Here is a 20326-nt window from a genome sequence, read left to right as displayed (position 1 = left end):
TGTTATCAGGACTGATTGTGAGGGTAGGAAATCTAAAGATGGACATCTTGTAACAAAGAGGGGAGTGATTAACTTATCAGTCTAGGAGCGGAGGACCCTGGGACCATCGATGGAGAAGAGCAGAATCCTACCCAGAGAGGAAGTGAGGCCTGAGATGGAGGCAGAGAAGACGATGTCAAGAGATGGTGTGGCTGGGGACTCGGGACCAGGAGATTGAAAGGGGCTGAGGACTGTGGTGGGGTGGGCAGGGGTGAGCAGGCATAACTGGTACACCCCTTGGTTGGATAAGGATGCATGGACGGGATGGTAACTATGCCAATGAAATGATGGATAATGGAATGAATGTAAAGCTGATGTTCTCCCATGTAGACTATCACACAATTCACAATAAAACATTAAAAAAAAAAGTAAAGGAATATTAAGCAAGCACATCCTAATTAGATCTTGAAGAAATCAATCACTTTGCACTTCTTTCATGTTTACCTCTGTCACCCTTTACCAGCGGCTCTCATTTTGATTCCCACACACAGTAGCCACAAGTACAGAGTAGAACTTTGTTTCACAGGATGTTAAAAAAGTACCTTTTTGGGATTAATCACCAGGCCTTTCTTCCAGGGAACCTCTAGTTGGTTTAAACTATCACCCATTCAATTAGTAATTAAGCACTTAACCACTTGCTCTACCTACTGGTTCACTGAATATAAATATTTTCTAAGACAAACTTGGTAAAACTACCTTGTTGTTAAAGAATAAATCAGCCACTACCATCAAGTCAATTCTGACTCACAGTGACCCTACATAAAATTTCTGAGACTGTAAATGAGGCAGACAACCTCATCTTTCTCCTACAGAACAACTGGCTGGTTTGAACTGCTGACCTGTGACTAGCAAGTCCAATGATTATCCTACACTGCCACCAGGGCTCCTTAAGAAATAAATCAGAGCCTACCACAAGTACAGAGGGCTTAAAACACTTACTGATGAAAGTCAAAGACTGCAGCCTTCATTATGGGTTGTACCTCAACATGAAGAAAACAGGTATCTACCGCTGGATCAACAAACAACATCCATATAAATGGAGAAAACACTGAAGTTGCCAGAGTCTTCATTATACTCAGATCAACCACCAACACTCATGGAAGCAGCAGTCAAGAAATCAAATGATGTACTGCATTAAGCAAATCTGTTGCACAAGATCTCTTTAAAGTGTTCAATAGTAAAGTTGTCAGTTTGAGGACTAAGGAGCACCTGACCCAACCCTTTCTTGGTATTTTCAATAACCTCATATGCATATGCAAGCTGGACAATGAATAAGAAAAACCCTCAAAAATGATGCATTTGAGTTATGGAGTTGTTGTTGTTGTTAGGCACCATTGTGGCGGTACCGACTCATAACGACCCTATGCACAACAAAACGAAACACTACCCGATCCTGGGCCAATCCCACTATTGTTGCCAAGCTTGAGTCCATCGATGCTGCCACCGGGCCAATCCATCTCATTGGGGGTCTTCCCCTTTTGCTCTGACCCTCCACCCTACCAAACATAATATCATTCTCCAGCAACTGGTCCCTCCTGACAATATGTCCAAAGTACGAGAAAAGAAGTTTCACCATCCTGGCCTCCAAGGAGCACTCTGGCTGCACTTCTTCCAGAACAGATCTATTGGTTCTTTTGGCAGTACAGGGCACTTTCAATATTCTTCTCCAACACCATAACTCAAATGCATCAATTCTTCTATGGTCTTCCTTATTCACTGTTCAGCTTTCACATATATATGAGGTTATTGAAAATATCATGGCTTGGGTCAGGTGTACCTTAGTCCTCAAGCTGAAATCTTTGCTCTTCTACACTTTAAAAAGGTCTTGTGCAACAGATTTGCCTAAAGCAATACATTGTTCGATTTCTTGACTGCTGCTTCCATGAGCGAGTTATGGAGTTAGAGGAGACTATTAAAAGTACCATGGACTAACAGAAGAACAAACAAATCTGTGTTGGGAGAAGTACAGCCAGAATGCTACTTAGAAGCCAGAATAGAGAGACTTCAACTTTCCTACTTTTTAGCTGACCCTCGACTTTATCTACTTTTTAGCCTTATCCAGGAACTGGCCCCTCCTGACAAAGAGAAAGACACCCTACGAGACAGATTAGCACAGCAGCAGCAGCAGCAATAGGCTAGTGCTTAACAATGATTGTGAGGTTGACACAGCACCGGGGAGTGTTTCATTCTGTTGTGCATAAGGTCACTGTAAGTCAGTACCGACTCAATAGCACCTAACAACGATACAACAAGCTTAAAATATTCATAATTGATTCCCATGTAATTTTTAAAGTACATGCTAATAATTTTTTTAAATAAAGTATTTTTAAAGAGATATACTAAAAAATATAGTTATTTAATGTTATTGTTAAGTGCCATCAGATTGGTTTCAACTCACAGCAACCTTATGCACAACACAATAAAACACTTTCCAGTCCTTCACAAATATCACAAGTGTTATTTCGCCTGAGCCCACTGCTGTTGCCACGGTGCCAACCCTTGTCACTGAGCTCTTCCTCTGGTTTTTTTTCTTTTTTTTTTCTGACTCTCCACTGTACAACAAAAGATATGTCTATGGACAACGATGAGGCTTTCTGCTCCCACAAAAAATTTAAAACCGAAAACCCCTACACAGGTCACTATGAGTCAACACTGACTCCAAGGCACTTAACAACAGAATGTGTATATATTTTATGAGTCCAGGTGTGGCGCTGTGGGTTAATGCGCTGGGCTGCAAATCATTTCAGCTGCAGGGTCAGCAGTTCAAGCTTACCAACTGCTCCTCGGAAACCCTATACAGGGTGGCTATGGGTTGGAACCAACTCTACGGCACTTAACAACATACGTATAGGAAGAAGTACAGCCAGAAACTTCCTTAGAAGCTAGGATAGTGAGACTTCATACTTTGGACATATTATCAGGAGAAATCAGTCTCTGGAGAAGGTATCATGGCTTGATAAGGGAGAGGATCAATGAAAAAGAGGAGGACCATCAATAAAATGGGCTGACACTGTGGCTGCAACAAAGGGTTCACACATGACAATGACCATGAGGATGGTACAGGACTGAGCAGTGTTTAGTTCTGCTGCACATAGGATCACTATGAGTCAGCATTGACTCAAAGGCATCTAACAACAAAAGCGACATTTTATATAAAATTTCAGTATATAATTTATAGATAGATAGATATAAATGTTTTTGTTAAATGTTGTTGAGTTGGCTCTGACCCATAGTGACCCTGTATACATTTTACTAGGAGTGGCTGGGGAGCTTGAACTGCCGACCTTGCAGTTAAAACCTACTTTGTAGTCCAGCGCATTTATTATGCCACAGGTTCACACTAGGACTATAGATAGATAGATAGATAGATAGATAGATAGATAGATAGATAGATAGAGATATATAAGTATATATACATATGCACATATATGTCTGTATGTATAGGTGTGTATGTATGTGTGTATATATGTGTATATATATACATATGATCTTGTTAAGTGCCATCAATTCAGTTCCAACTCATAGCAACCCTGTATAGGGTTTGCAGGTGAGTTAAAACTGGCAACCTTATGGTTCAAGCCGAGCTTATAGCCCAGTGCTTTATCCCACAGCGCTACACCAGGCACCAGGACTCATATATACGTATGTGTGTGTGTGTGTATGTGTCTATATATACACATACATGCACACACATATGTATGTGTGTACACAAACTCAAAGTGCATAATACTTTTCTATTGAAAAATGCAAATTAAAGTTAAATCATTTAAGATGTTTCTAAAACTAAATTAATTTAATAATTATCAAATAATCTATTTTGATCATTAAATGTATCACTATTTAATTAGATTTTTTTATTATGAATTTCATTACTAAATTCTAATTCGCTTAATTAAAAGTAAGTACTTACACTTAAACTCATTCTCACATTACTAGTATTATTCCCCTCTCTACCAATTGTAAACCTGGATTTTACATTGGTTGTTATTGTTAATTGCTGTCAAGTCGATTCCGACCCATGGCGACCCTGTATAGGATTTCCAAGGAGCAGCTGGTGAGCTTGAACCACCGATCTTGCAGTTCAAACAACTTTGTATTGGTAAGCCTACTCATATTTCAAAATTTCAATCAAATAATAAAAGGAAGAGTCTTAAATGGACTGTGCTTCTAAATACCAGTATAAAATTTCAAATGACTAAATATTAATTATGTGAATAGTGGATATTTACAGAGTCCTGGTGTGGCATGGTCAAATAAACACTGGCCTTCTAATCACAAGGTCAATTGTTCAAACCCACCAGTTACTCCTTAGAAACCCTATACAGGGTCACTATCAGTCAGAACCTACTCAACGATATTTACCAACAATTAAATATATAAGAATATTTTTTTCTATGCAAAGATTAAATATTTCTTGCATATGTATAAAAAGCTATGAAGTATCAGGCAACTAATTCCATTATAAATATACATAAGTATTCTACTGTACACAATTAAAAGTTTATAAGATATTTTAAAAACTCTTCTGTGAAATACGTTATGTCTTTTCCTTATATTTACTTAACAGTTTAATTTGCTTCGTAAATGTTTAAAAAATAGACACAAAGTACAAAATACAATGTCACCCTAATCAGAGCTCCTACTATAACAAGATATAAATTAGATCTGAAATAATTTATTACAATAGAAAGATTTTAAAGCCTGTCACAAAAAGCACTTGATAATAAAAAATATTACCAAACACTTGGCTATAAAAATAACAAACACTTAAATATAATACTCATACATTATTTTGTTCTAGGCACTGCTCTAAGTTATATACAAATACTAACTCTTTTAATCCTCAATCATGTTGTTGTTAAGTGGCATTGAGTCTGTTCTGACTCATGGCAACCCTGTATAGGGTTTCCAAGGAGTGGCTGGTAGGTTTAAACCACAGGCCTTGTGACTAAGTCCAGTGCTTATCCTAGAGCACCACACCAGGATTCCCAAAGCAATCAACCATAGTAGACAGCAATAAAATCAAGCATGTAATTGTTGTTAAGTGACGGCGAGTCAGTTGCTACCCATAGCGACCCCGTACAGGGTTTCTGAGGAGAGGCTGGTGAGCTTGAATCGCTAACCTTGCATTTCAAACGACTTTGCAGTCTGGTGCTTTAACCCACAGTGCCACACCAGGATTCCAAAAACAACCACAGAAGATGGCAATATTATTATCTCCATTATATAGACAAAGAGGCAGTAGAAGTTTAAATAACATCCCCCAAATCACAGAACCAGTAAAGGGCATATCTGTGATTCAAATCCAGGCAGTCTGGTCCCAAAGTCTGTACTGTTAATCACTATGCAAAACCTAACCTAGAACATTTTATAGAAATGCATCCAGGATATCCCTTCAGGGTAGCAACAACATTTGACCTCTCCATATTTTATATGTGAGTTCAATTGTGCAAAGTGTTTCAGAATCACTTCAAGAGAAAAGGAAAAGCAGACACAAAATGTTATTAGCCTAGGTTTTACCTTATTTTGTTTTTAGGATTCTGAAGGGAAACATTTCTTTAAGAAGCTTTTTTGGGATAATTTATAAGGCCTGTACAGTACTACTGAATGGCTTTCTATAAACTCTCCCCTTGAGTTCTGGAAGGGCAGGTGGTTAAAAAGTTTCAACTGTTTTCAAAAATGCAGCTCACTGCCTGGTGTCAGTTTTTGTTGTTTGAAAAATGTGTATCTTTAAAGCTCTCTTTAAACACAGTGCATGCACTCACAATTAAATGTTTATAAAGTATTTACGTAGAGGTACACCTCTTTAATTTCATTCCTAAGTGCCAACAGAGCTTTTTTTAGTTATTATTATTTAAAGGCTATCTTTCTTAGCTTTAAGAAAAACATTACTGATCAGCTCTAGCAAGCATGCCAACCAGTAATATAATCATTTAAGATGGCACAAGTTTACCAAACTGTCATCTTTAAAAAGCATAAAATTGAATGAACCTCTAAGGTTCTGAGTCAATATTACATTTGTAATTAATCAGGGTATATTGATCGTAACAAACACATATCTCAGTTATTCTCACTCACTAAGAAAAATGGTATCATCAATATTCTAGTCCAGACTCACCTTCATTATTTACATAATTCTAAGGAATTGTGCACATATTTTATTTTATTCTTGCCTCTAATTACAACTAGACTAAGTTTTTTAGAACTGGAACCCTGATGAAGTGGATTACATATTGGGGTGTGAACCACAAGGTCAGCAGTTCTAATCCACCAGCCACTCTGTGGGAGAAAAATGAGGCTTCATGCTCCCATAAACATTAAGACCTCGGAAACCCTGTATAGATAACTATGAGTCATAACTGACTTGAAGGCACATAACCACCAGAGTCTCTAAAACTATGGATTTTTTTATTTATCCAATTATTCACTTTAGCCTAATTACTCACTTAAAGCAAACTTTCAACTGATAGTATATTGGTAATGAAATATTTTACCTAGACAGATGTAGATTAAAATATTTCTATGAAAGGCTAGCACTTTTCTAACCAAAGGTGCATACTATTTCCTATACATTTGAGCAAATCCAATGATAATTCCCAAGGTTAAACGAACCAAAATGTGAGTTGTTGTTACAAGTGCTGTCGAGTCAGTTCCAAATAATAACGACCCTGTCTAGGATTTCCAAAGAGTGGGTGGTGGGTTTGAACAATCAATCTTGCAGTTACCAGTCCAATAATGTTTATACTACAGTGCCACAGCAGGATTCTAAAATGAGTTCACCCCTCCCCAAAAAAATCTACAAAAAGTTTCTTTTATGTTCCAGCTTCCATCTCTGCTAGGTATAACCTTTTTAATAAGGAAAACACACACTGCTGCTGTTGTTGTTAGGTACAATCGAGTTAGTAACAACATATAGCGACACGAGGTACAACAGAACAAAACACTGCTCAGTCCTGTGCCAATCTCACAATCATTGCTATGCCAGAGCCCACTGCTGCTGCCACTGTGCCAATTCATCTCATTACGGATATTCTTCTTTTTCTCCCAGGTCCACTTTACCAAACATGATATCCTTCTAAATGGACTGGTCCCTCCTGAAAATGTGTCCAAACAATGAGTGACGAAGTCTGGCCATACCGGCTTCCAAGGAACACTCTGGCTATTACTTCTTCCAACACAGATTTGTTTGTTCTTTGGCAGTCCATGGTATTTTTACTATTGTCTTCTAAAACCACAACTTAAATTCATCAATTCTCCTGCAGTATTATTCACTGTCCAACTTTCACATGAATATGAGGTTATTGAATATACCATGGCTTGGGTCAGGTGCAACTTAGTCCTCAAACTGACATCTTTGCTCTTGACCACTTTAAAGAGGTCTTGACTGCTGCTTCCATGAGTGCTGATGGTTGATACAACCAAAACGAAGTCTTTGACAACTTCAATCTTTTCTCCAATTATGTGGATGTTATTTATTGGTCCAGTGGTGAAGATTTTAGTTTCTTTGCATTAAAGGACAACCCTTATTAAAGGCTGCAGTCTTTGATCGTTATCGTAAGTATTTTAAGTCCTTTTTATTTACAGCAAGCAAGGTTGTATCATCTGCATATCACAGGTTGCTAATGTCTTCCTCCTATCCTGATGCCACGTTTTCCCTCATATAATCCAGCTTCTCGTATTATTTGCTCAGCATACAGACTGAATACGTATGGTCAAAGAATACAAACCTGGCACACACCTTTCTTAATTTTAAATCATTTGGTATTACCCTGTTCTGTTTGAACAATTATCTCTTGGTCTATGTATAGGTTCTTCAAGAGCACAATTAAATGTTCCTGAATACTCATTCTCCTCAATAATCCACATAGCTTGTCATGATCCACAGAATTGAAAGCTTTTATTTGCATAATCAGTAAACCATATGTAAACATCTTTCTGGTATTCTCTCTTTTCAGCCAAGATCTATCTGCTGACAGTAATGATATCCCTCATTTCACCTCCTCTTTTGAATCAGACTTGAACCTCAAAAAGTTCTATCAATGTATGACTGCATTCTTTTTTTTTATTTTCTTTAGCAAAAATTTTAACTTGCATGTGACAAGTGGTATTGTCTGCTGATTTCTGCATTCCATTGGACCACCATTCTTTGGAATGGGCACAAACATGGATTTCTTCCAGTTAGATGACCAGGTAGTTGTCTTCCAAATTTCTTGGCATAGATGAGTGAGTGCCTCCAGTGCTGCATCAGTTTGTTGAAATATTTCAATCTGTATTACATCAATTTCCAGTGCCTTGTTCTTTGCCAATGACTTCAGTGCACTGTGGACTTCTTCCTTCAGTACCATCGGCTGTTTTTCATGTTACCTCTTCAAATTGGTTGAACATTGACCATTACTTTTTGGTACAGTGATTCTGTGTATTCCATCTTCTTTTGATGCTTTCTGTATCATTCAATATTTTGCGCATAGAGTCCTTCAACACTGCAAATTGAGGCTTGAATTTTTTCTTCCGTTCCCTCCTCTTGAGAAATGATACGTGTATTCTTTTCATTTTGGTTTTCTAACTCCAGGTTTTTGGTTTTTTTTTCACATTTTGCTGTAATATTTGACTTTGTCTTCGTGAGCTGCTCAACTCTTTTTCGCCTCATAATTTCCATTTGCTTTGGCATCTCAACACTGAAGAGCAAGTTTCAAAGACTCTTCAGACATCCATTTTTGGTCTTTTCCTTCTGTCTTATCTTCTTAATAACCTTTTGCTTTCTTCCTATATTGATGTTCTTGATGTCATCCCACAACTCTTCTGGTCTTCCGTCTTTAGTGTCTAATGCACCAAATCTATTCTTCAGATGACTTCTAAATTAAGGTAGAGTATGTTCAAGATCATTTTGGCTCATGTGGACTTGTTTCAATTTTCTTCAGTAAAGCCTAAATTTTCATATGAGCAAGTGATGGTCTGTTCCACAGTTTGCTCCTGGCCTGATAGGGTTGATGATATGAAACTTTGCTACCGTGTCTTTCCATAGATATAGCAGATTTGTTTTCTGTATATTCCATCTGATGAGATCCATGTGTATAGTCATCTTTTATGTTGTTTATAAAAGGTATCTGCAATGAAAAACTTGTTGGGTCTTGCAAAATTCCATCATGATTTTTATCACCAAGTTCATATTTTCCAACTATTGATCCATCCTCTTTGTTTCCAACCTTTGCGTTCCCATCGCCAGTAATCATCAATACATCTTGAGTGCATATTTGATCAATTTCAGAATGAAGAACTTGGCACTTGTTGTTAAGTGCTATTGAATTGGTTCCAACTCAGAGCACCCCTGGATAGGGTTTCCAAGGAGTGTCTACACTGCAAGGAATGTCAGCATTTCAAAGTCAACAGATGCTGCTCAAAAACTCTTTACAGGGGGTCTCTATTAGTGAGAAGCGACTCCACAGCACTTAGCAACAACAAGAAGTTAGTATGATGAATTATTTCTACTCCCAACACCTCACTAAAAAGACAGCAAATGATAAAGTAAAAGATAAAATATCTATAAACCAACACTGACAAAGAAACTAGAAAGACAGACCCCCAGCGAGATGGATTGGCACAGTGGCAACGTCAATGGCTCAGGCTTAACAATGATTGTGAGGATGGTGCAGTTTCCTTTTGTTGTACATAAGACCACTAGGAGTCAGTACCAACTAAACAGCACCTAACAACAATACAACAAACTTAAAATATTCATAATTGATTTCTATGTAATTTAAAAAGTGTATCTCTTAGAGCAATCACCCATACAAGATCGAAATGGCAACATTTGTCCAGGGACAATGCTCAGAGACTGGGAGGAATAGGAAAGAAGAACAAAAGGAAAGAGTAAACACAGGGAGGAAGTGGGAAGAGAGTTGTTATGTCCTAGTGATGACAATCAACATGAAACAAAATTGGTATGAACTGTTGAATGGAAAACACATTTTGTTCTTTCTGTAACTTTGACCTGAATCACAAAAAATTTTAAACAGTAGACAACCATAACAATATTTAGAAATCTGAAAAACACAAAGAGGACTAAGAACTGACTCAACAAACTCCCAATATCTGATTGCTAAGCCAGCATTAAGGAGTCCTGGTGTAGTTAAGATAAGCACTACATTGCTACACAAAAGGCGGGTAGATCAAACCCACCACCAGTCGTTCCTCGGAAATCCTGTACAGAATATCACTATGAGTTGTAACCAACTTGATGACACTTAACAAGTCAGCATCAAGGCACCTTGGTGGTGCTTTGACTTAGGCACTGCACTGCTAACCACAAGGTTGGTGGTTCAAACCCACAGCTGCTCCACAAAGATGATGTTGTCTGTTACTGTAAAGATTTACAGTTTCAGAAACCCAATATGGAGACACTATGAGTCAGAATGAACTTGATGTCAGTAGATTTATTTTGGGGTTTATTTTTGCTACTGTGGTAATAAGCTACTATTAGATCAAGTTGAGAGTAAAAACAATTTACCACCCCAAACCATGTCCCACCAAAACCAAACAACCAAAAATATCAGAGGCACCAAGTAACTGTGAAGACAAGAAGGCCTAGGAAAAACTGCTCAGAGGCCACTTCAAAGGTGTACCTGCACTCCCAACTACCACTTCATCCCAATACCACTCACTCATTTCACAGGGCTGGGAAACTGCCCCTCTCCTTCTTCAACAGAGTGGCACACTCTCATTCCCAGGAAAGAGTGAAACAGGAGGTCTCCAGACTGGAAAACATCAGTCATGGTTAAAGGTAGGGTGCAGGGTTATTAAATAAAAAATAGAATCAAATAAAAGTCTTCATCATAAATACTGATGCCTATGGTCCACTTTCCCCACTTGGCTCCCAAAAGCTGATTACCAGGCTTATCACCTAAGGAAGGATATCCACTTAAAAGATACTAGAATGAAGTTTCCTCAAACAAAATGTCTAACAGTATCACCTCACAAGAAAATATAAGACCTAAACCCAAGCCTGCATTGTTTACAATCAGCTTTGCAGTACTTCACTCTAATATGAACAACCCAAGGCTAAGGACATATATGAGTAAAATCTTTCTATTATGAAAGATGGGAAGGGAACCCCACTGTCAAAAAAAGAAGATGAAGAAGTAGAAAAGAAACAAGACATCACAGAAAAAGAAAGCTTCAAAGAGAAATAATATTCTCAGAGCGATAACCCAGGATATTACTTATATCCCTGAAACAGAGCAGTGTGCTACAAAAAGAATCACCAAAAACAAGGACACACTGGGAATATTACATATAACAGAAAGCAAACAGGTGTTAACAAACATAACTGAAGAAACTACCCAGATTATAGAAAATAAAAAGGCTTGATTTTCATCATGTTCAATCCAGAGGTGCTAATACCAGGAATTCTAGAAATTAAACAAAAAAATTTCCCAAAACTGAAAAACAGTTTATAGACAAAGTCTCAATAATTCAATTTTTCAAATCCAACTCCAAAATACTTTTGGATCTAGAAAACCACTGATGGATGACTCAGCAGGAGTATTATTCCCAAGGGAGATTTCTAAGCCATGACAAATTATCACGTACGTGTGATTAAAAGAAAATATAAAAAATCAAATATAGAAGGTCTCAACAATCTACCTTTTCTCAGAAAGCTTCAAGGAATTGTGCTTTACCCAAAGGAAAGAGGAGGAAATCATAAAAATAAAAATAAAAGACAGTAACAAAAGATTCAGAAAAGACAAAAACTTACTGGAGAGAAGCATCAAGAATACCCAGGGTGACAGTAAGGAAGACGCCAGGCTGCTAATTGTGCAACAGGCTTGGACAAGAACCATCCCAAACTAAATAAGGATTCTCAGGAGGCTCCAGTATGACAAACTCATTTGTGGTTAGTTCACAGATTTGCCCTACTGAAGACGAATGTCTGAATGAATCAGTAATATATATATATAACTAAGCAAATTAAAACATCAGCAGTGATTAGTTCCAAGACAAACTAAAAGTAGGAAAAGAGTATTTATAACATACTACATGGATTAACTATGAAAGCATTTACATAGTTATAAAAATATAAAACTAAGTACAGATATAACTTTAAAATTTTATTCATACATAAGCATACTGAAAGAATGGTAGACAGGAACTGTCAAAAGATTGGTAAGGGCAGTAGAGAAAATTAACAAACATTATTATCCATAGTGGTACATCAGTAGTTAATTCCTAACATAAAAAATTGCCAAAAATAATCAGTATAAGAATATTAACCTGTATAAATACCAAAAGAAACTGAGAGGTCGCTGCTTCTTGTGAAGGAAACATAGAAAGTGAAGAAATATTGTATGATTTTTCTGTGTGTTTTTTGTTGTTGTTGTTGTTTTTAATAAACCATGGAGAACCTTCTGATGCTTTAAACTACGTGCTTTCATATCATAAAAAAAAAAAAATCACATATTTCAATGCAAGTACATGGTTTATTTAACTTGTATGTATCAAGGAATAGGTGTCTAGAACTTACTTTCAGTATTATTAAAGGTCTCCTGCAGTAAAATAACTCTGGTTTGAAGAGAAAGGAAAGCAAGGTTTATTGAGCACACATTAAATGTCAGGCCCAATGTTAGCTTTACAAAATCATCCCTTGCTCTGGTCATTCCACTTTTATGTGGGACTGGAAGCTCTGAAAAAACTGAGTCACACAACAAATGAAAGATGTGTTGACAAGTTTAAGTTCAGTCTGTTTCATGAAAACGCCCAACCTATTTAAAGTCCTGGTGTGGTGCTGTAGAATAAGCACCAGACCTCAAGGTTAGTTTGAAATGCAGAGTGAGTGGTTCAAATCCACTGGCCACTCCACAGAAACCCTACACAGGGCTGCTATTATGAGTTGGAACCGATTATATAACACTTAATAACATCAACCTCTATTTTCATTTCAACTCCTGTTATCCATCTCTTTAACTATCTAGATACCACAGGCATGTCTTCAGTTTCTATAGCCATAAAAGAATGACATAACAAATGTCAGTGACAATACTATCCATCTCTCAGAGGCCAATCTAACTGCTACCTCCTCTGCCCTCTACCAGCTCTACTCTCCAGACTCGATCGTGTGCTACTTTCTGTACCAATTATTATCTGGATACATTTTCAGCCCTAACCGGAAGCTACAAGTTATCCATCAATTCCTAAGCATACTGTATAATCAAATTGCTGAGCATTTTGCAAGTATGCTCTATACATTATTCAAAACACAGAGAGCTCCCCACACAAATATCTTTAGAAAACAGTAAGGTGGTTTTTTGTTGTTGGATTTGTTTTTTTTTGTTGTTGTTGTTGTTTTTTTTAGTTAATGGGTTTTGCAGATATTTTTGGAGACTTAAATATGTGCATCTCTTTGAGGGGATGCAAGAGGCAGTGTTTCCGTAACACATTTTATCATGTTGTCTTTTCCTTCCAGTAGCTCACAGAATTACTTGGGAAATGGTGGAATAAGCAATGTCCAGTCTATTAAATTTTCATCTACACAGATGGGATGAAAATCTTAAGCATAATAGCTAGAGCTGAAAATAAACACGGGAGGTGTATGGTGTTTGACCATCAAATCTCAGAAACATTTCTCTCAAAACAAGCACCATTTTCCCCCATCGGTTTTGACATGCTCAAAACACTGGTAGCAAAACCACGTTCAGCATTTTATCAAGTTTCTTTCATTCAATTTTTTGTTTTTAAATTAACAGTACCACATTATTGTTGTTACATGCCATGGAGTTTGTTCGAACTCATAGTGACCCATTTATAGGGTTTCTGAGGAATGGATGCTAACTTTGAACTTATGACCTTGGGATTCAAACAGAATTATGGTTGAGTGCTTATCCTACAGTGCCACACCAGGACTCTCATTTAAATATTTTTAAAATTTTTTCATATTTTAATCGCCACTGGAAATGTTGCAGTATTTCTTTAATTACATGATATCATACAATTATTTTCTTGCTAAATACTGTTCAGTGTTCAGAAACTGACATTTCCATTTCAAAAGTAAACAGGCACTCAAACTGCAGGTTATTTTGTTAATGTTACTTGCTACAGAGGACAGTTTCTAACAGAACTTGAAAAATAGCAAGCAACTGTGGCTCTGTTTTTATACCCTGTCTTAATATATCATGTGTGATTTTAAGAGAAATTAAAAATCATTTCTAAACTTCTAAGAAGCAGAGGTATCTCACTGCTCTGCTACACATGCCAGCACAATCAACGGTCCCTGCAGATTTTCAACCACTAATGTAGTGTTTAAGGAGCTCTGGCAGTGTAGTGGTTACGAGTCAGGCTGCTAACCTCATGGTCAGCAGTTCAAAACTACCAGCAGTTCCGTGGGAGAAAATATGAGGCTTTCTGTTCCCGTAAAGATTTACAGCTTCGGAAACCCTGTGCAGGGTCATTATGAGTCAGAACCGACTCCACGGCACATAACCACCACCACCAATGTAGTGTTTAGAGTACAGCAACATTTCCTACAAAGTCACTGAAAATAAAAATGCTAGTTGTTTTAATAAATCTAAAAGGAAAAAAAAATCTGTCTGATAATGGCTTTCTCACTAAACAAAAAATAAGAAGAGAGTAGTTATTATGTGCCAGGCAATATTCTAACTACAAAGGATACCTCAGTCAACAAAAATGATGAGGCATACATGCAGGTAAATCATCTAACATTAGGAGCACTATGTCGGGGGGAGGGGGATGATGTAATTAAAAGATAGCAGCAGGAGGAAAATGTTACAATTGTTAATCTGCTGGTCAGTGCCTCAATGATAAGAAAACATGAGGGCAAAAACTTCAGGGAGGGGAGGTCCAAACAATGATGCTCTAAAAACAGCAAGAGCTCTTATGTGCTGAACAACATCTGAATCCACGCAACTTACACCAAAGGAATATGTGACCATGGAGTTCCACAAAGCCTCTACAACAAGAATGTAAAGGCATCACTTTGCCTAATTAATGAGGATTTTAAATATCCTCCTTACAATAGCCTACAGAGTCTAATTAGGGAAAGGAAACATGCACATTCTACTTCTGAACTAATAAATACATGCTTCTTAGGCAGTTAAATGTTTTCACTCAATGCATAGCAACATAATCACCTAGAATTGCTTTTTAAATTTTCTGGTGATACACAAGCTTCTTTCTTTATTTCCCCCTCTCCAACTATTCTGCTGCCCAAAAGAACACCTTTGAAACCAGAACACTCAATTATGTCCCCAGAAATGAAAACTCTATAAATCTACAAAGCCTGCAGCATATAACTTTAGGCAGGTTGTTCAGAATAGAAAGGACAGAAAGTCAAAGTTTTGATAACGAGAGAGGGAAAATGTTCTAACTGTCCAAGGAGGCCAGTAATGGTGAAAGTTTCTCAATGTGCCTAAAGCATAAACACACCCACCCTGTGAAGAGCAGGGTACTGCTGAAGACCACACAGGAAGCTACAGCTCATGGGAGACTGGACCCAGAGTCAGCTAAATCCCCAGTAAGACTTTCAAAGAGCACTTGGACTTTCCCTACACACTTAAAATTTACAGAAATGAATTAAAGATTTGTGAATATTTAAACTCACTGATTCATTCCATCAGTGTGTGTAACTGAACGCTGACTAATACCTTTGATTCACTTGTTGAGAATAATAATGTCTAAGAAAATGATATTAGATACAGTAGGCTAAGAAATACTCTGTTTTTTCAAAATCTAATTTTCTTGAAGGATGCAATGATATAAATTATTAACCATATAACTGTTAAGTTGTTGTTGTTAAGTGCCATCAAGCGGGTTCTGACCTTTTAAAGAGTTTCTGAGGAGTGGCTGGTGAGCTTGAACTGCCAACCTTTCAGTCCATTGTGCATTAACCCACAACCATATAATTAGTAACCATAACAGTTTGAAGTTGCTTTGTTTTCATTTTTTTCTTTCTTCCTTTATTCAGAAATATAATCCCCGCTCTTATTAGTCATCTGAGGCTGCTTCTGGTAATTTTATTGCTAGTAAAATTTATTTTAGATTAAACCAAGGCACTCAAGAAATGATGAACACTTTTACGGGCACAGCAGAAACAGCACATTGTAGGAGCTCACCAAGTTCACTATTTAACCATGAGAAGCTTAATCACAAAATAATTTAGATAAGTCATGAGGAACACTTCACATAAGTATTTCAAAATGACATCCAAAATCGGATGCCAGGAAACAATTCTAATTAAACATAATCCCTTTCCAAAGATATCTTAGTACTGCAAAATGCTTAAGGGACAGAAGTAATTTTGTAAAGATCAGAGATGACAAATGTTTTAAAAAGTATAATATTCTAGGGACCCTGACCTTCTGTGTACCATACTAAAATAAAAACAATTTATCAGTAACAGTGAAGACTGAAATCGAACAATGACATAGTCTCCCCTAACTACAATAAGCCTTGTATTCTTAAACAGAACACTGTTAAGATATGAGCAAAAGCCAAACAATGAGAGCTGAGTAATACTAATACAATCTATGTTGTTATTATTTGCTACAAATCGAGACACCGGATAACGTATTTGGGTGAAAACCTGGTAAGGATAAAGGTGGAAGCTCTAGATATAAAAATCATAATGTTCAGCTAGAATTGCTATTCAGAATCTTAATTCAGCATTTCACATAGCTTATCACACAGTTACTCTTAATGTCACAAATCCTGGTGTGGCAGTGTAGACTAAGCACTAGACTGCTAAACACAGGCCAGCAGTTCAAACCTACCAGCCACTCCTGAGAAACCCTATACAGGGTTGCTATAAATTGGAAGCAATTCATTAGCACATAACAATTTTTTGTCTTATTGGATAAAGTATATTGAAAGTCTCAATACAGTCTCTCTGTAGGGGGAGTGGGGGAAGACAAATTCTAGCAGGTTTAAACTGGATAAATGTGAGTTTTTGTTTTTCTTTTTTAAACGTGCTACTTAAAATGTTTTTAAAAATAAAATAAATACACACCCTTGAGGAGAGAGTTTGTCCAGCCACCCAGATTTCACCTTCCTTGTAGAGGATCCGTAAAAACAGGCATAAGGTGATATTGCATTGGAGGGAATGGCTGATGCATCCGCATTTCCACTTGCAGAGCTACATGGGTAACTGTGCCTAGTAAGAGGGTCCAAATTCAATACTTTTTGAGTCCTAGATTTAGATGCCTTTGAATTTTTTCTTCTTAAACTATGAAAACACTCTTCTACTGTTGAGTATTCTGATTCAGAAGCAGAGTCTATTGGAACATTATTTTTGTCCTCTCGAGGTATCCAAATATCTTCCACTTTTTCTTCATTTGTTTTTTCTGTCCTGTTATCATATAGGCTAAAAAAAAACAAAAAGGACATATGTTAGTTCTCTCAAAGTGTTATGTGTGGGGAGGTGGAGCTTGATGGCAGATAGGGTAGAAGTGCAGTGAAGATCTCTATCAGCAGTAACACAGAGTAATAGATGAAATAGGTTTAGGGGAGAGCTCCAAAACTCTGAACCACAAATATAGGAATATTTTTAAATTTTGAAGGCTTATATCTGGTGGAACTTGTAGTTGAAGCAAGAAATCTCGAACTTTCAAACCCGCTGGGCTTAAGAATTATCAGCATTCAAAAACAGGAAGAAGCACACAAGTCCACAGAGAAGATAGCTGAAGAGCTGCTGGAAGAAAATATTTCTAGCATCTTAAAAAGCGAAAAGATAAGAATTCAAGAAGCTCAACGAACCCCAGGAAGGATGGACCCCAAAATAAAATAACAGAGACATATCATAAATCAACCTCTTCAAAATCAAAGATAGGAAGCAATACTGCAAGCAGCTAGGGTAAAGAGAAGCATTACATACAAAGGCAACCAAGTCAGATTAAGCTCAGATCTCTCAGCAGAAACCATACAGGCAAGAAGACAGACAATGGGGAGACATATATAATGCCATGAAAAAAAAAAAAAAAAAATACAACTGTCAACCAAGAATCCTTTATCCAGCAAAGCTGTCAATCAAAAACAATGGTGTAATCAAAACATTCCAGGATCAACAGAAGCTAAGGGACTTTTCCAAAGCCAGCCCTGCGCTACAACACATCCCAAAGGGAGTTCAGTAGATTCAGAATCAATAAGAATAGACAACAAGTAGAGACTGACATACATGGCAGCACCACCTGGAACTCAATCAACAAATGGAAGAGTGGAGAACAGAACAAAACCATAAAAACAAATTCAGAGGATTTGGGAGGTCAGTCTATGATCAAAACAATTACAATGTGAAAGACAGTAAATATGTAGGGACAGAGATCCAGATGGCGAGACGGTCAGGTAAATTACAGGATAAAACAGACTGTATTAAATGGAGAAAAAAGTTCATGGAATATAAGGCAACCACAACAGAGGGGCTGAACTGGGGGGGGATTAGTTCAGGTGTTGGAAGGGCAATACAAGAAGGTGGAGGAGGTGGAAGAACAAGATAGATACGTGAACACAGAGAAAGGTTTGCATGGCCTAAGTGGAACAGAGATAAATAGTGATGCATACTCAACCTTGGAACAACAGGGCCTTGTGATACAGGGATATAAGGATAGTTTGAAGAGGGGAAATAATACTACAGTGCTTGACTGTTTTATGAATATTGGTTTCCCTTGCCTACGATTGTAAAATAGACACTTGAGTGGGATAGAAAAGAATGTTGAGAAACATGATTACAAAAAACTTGTAAGCCAGTCTTCAACCTATAACTGATTGGAATACCTAAAAGGGGTTTTATAACTTGCCCAGTGAAATAGGCCTCTTACAAAACCTTTCAGAGTATAGGTGGAATCCTGAGTCCCATCCACAACTTTATGAGGTGGCACATTCCCACTAGCAAGGGCAAGCAGACCATCCTGGAATAACTAGAGCAATAGAAGATACACCTTCAAAGTAAGATCATCAGGAAAAATCCAAAACAAAAATATCAGCATGATTGGAAACTACAACAATAAGCAAGCTGTTCGCCAGGAAGCCATCAAGGCAAGCAATCAAGTTCCTTCAGGATAAACTCCCCTCTAAGACTAAAACTCAAAGGGAACAAATGAACAGGCACATTAGCTTGCTGGTGACCACACTGGTCTACTGGCACGTGGAAGAGGGGGAAAGGCAGCAATGAAGAAATGGGCTGAGTTGAACCACAGTCCATTGACTACTGCTGACCTGGAGATGAGAGAGAGAAGTGGAAGGGCTGGTTGGTCCAAAGTGTGGTGAGACCTGGGGACAACAACACAGTCACAGACGGCTAGAGCTGAGAGTGAAGCATCCAGCTGATATGAAGTGAGGGGAGATGCACAAGAACACCCAAAATTGCAGACAGTACCCATTTGACCAAGCCTTGCTGGCTTGATAATCAGAACTCAACTAGAGGAAGGGTAAATTGCTACAATTTGATGAACCTGATCTATACTCATGGAGGTAGTAACTCTAAATTCCAACAGCGAGGAAGGAGTCTTTACATTAAATATCAGTGCTATCCCTTCTGTACACAGGGTAGATATGGATGGGCAACTTAGACTAGGCTACCTAAAATAAGGGTGAGATTAAGGCATGAAGTGATTGGCTTACAAGGTTTCAAGAGGGAATTTAGTTTAATAGTATGGGGGGAAGAAAGAGGCTCCACTGAATAATTCTCATCTTCTCTAGATGGATCTGGTGAAAAGAGATGGGGATAAGATTTGTATGATTCAATAGTGAGTTAATTGTTATCATGACTAATTACAACTGTCACAATTGTAAAAGCAAAAGTTTTGTAACAAAGACAGGGGAGTGGTTAATCATATAATCCAGAAACAGAGGACCCAACGATCAAGGTAGGATGAAGGGAGAAGAGCACAAGCAGAATGTGGGAATTTATCCGAAGAAGTAGCCACACCAGAGACAGAGGCAGTGATGGGGTAATGCAGAGGGGGAGGGGCTGAGGACTCCAGATGCATGGGAAGAGAGGAACTAAGAGCTGGTGGCTAGGAGGCAGACTTGCAGAATGTGGCCTTAGGAGGTATAAATTATTATATATGCCTGTGTGGGGTTTTCTGTTGTTGTTTAAAAAAAAAAAAAAGCTAAAGTGAATACAGAGAAAACTGTTAATTGTTGGTACATTGAAGGGGATTACAATCATTGTAATGAAACAAGGTATATGATTTGTTGAATGTAAAACTGATAATCTGCCCTATAAAGTTGCACTCAATTCACAATAGAAACCTTAAAAAAAAAGAAAAGTTAATGGAATAAAAGGTAA

General features: G+C 37.6%; 1 protein-coding gene across 1 annotated transcript in view; it reads right to left on the bottom strand.

Annotated features, from left to right (window-relative positions):
• The window catches only part of ARAP2 (ArfGAP with RhoGAP domain, ankyrin repeat and PH domain 2), a 339747-nt gene that overhangs the window by 244442 nt on the left and 74979 nt on the right, over positions 1-20326 (bottom strand). Inside the window, exon 5 of the mRNA XM_006874336.1 lies at positions 17051-17404. Within this exon, the coding sequence (XP_006874398.1) occupies positions 17051-17404 (354 nt within the window). The remainder of the gene's footprint in view (positions 1-17050; positions 17405-20326) is intronic.

The sequence above is a fragment of the Chrysochloris asiatica genome, unplaced genomic scaffold, assembly GCF_000296735.1.
Source record: "Chrysochloris asiatica unplaced genomic scaffold, ChrAsi1.0 scaffold00269, whole genome shotgun sequence".
Taxonomy (NCBI): domain Eukaryota; kingdom Metazoa; phylum Chordata; class Mammalia; order Afrosoricida; family Chrysochloridae; genus Chrysochloris; species Chrysochloris asiatica.
The sequence above is the reverse complement of the archived record's forward strand: the minus strand, read 5'-3'. Positions and strand labels throughout refer to the sequence as shown.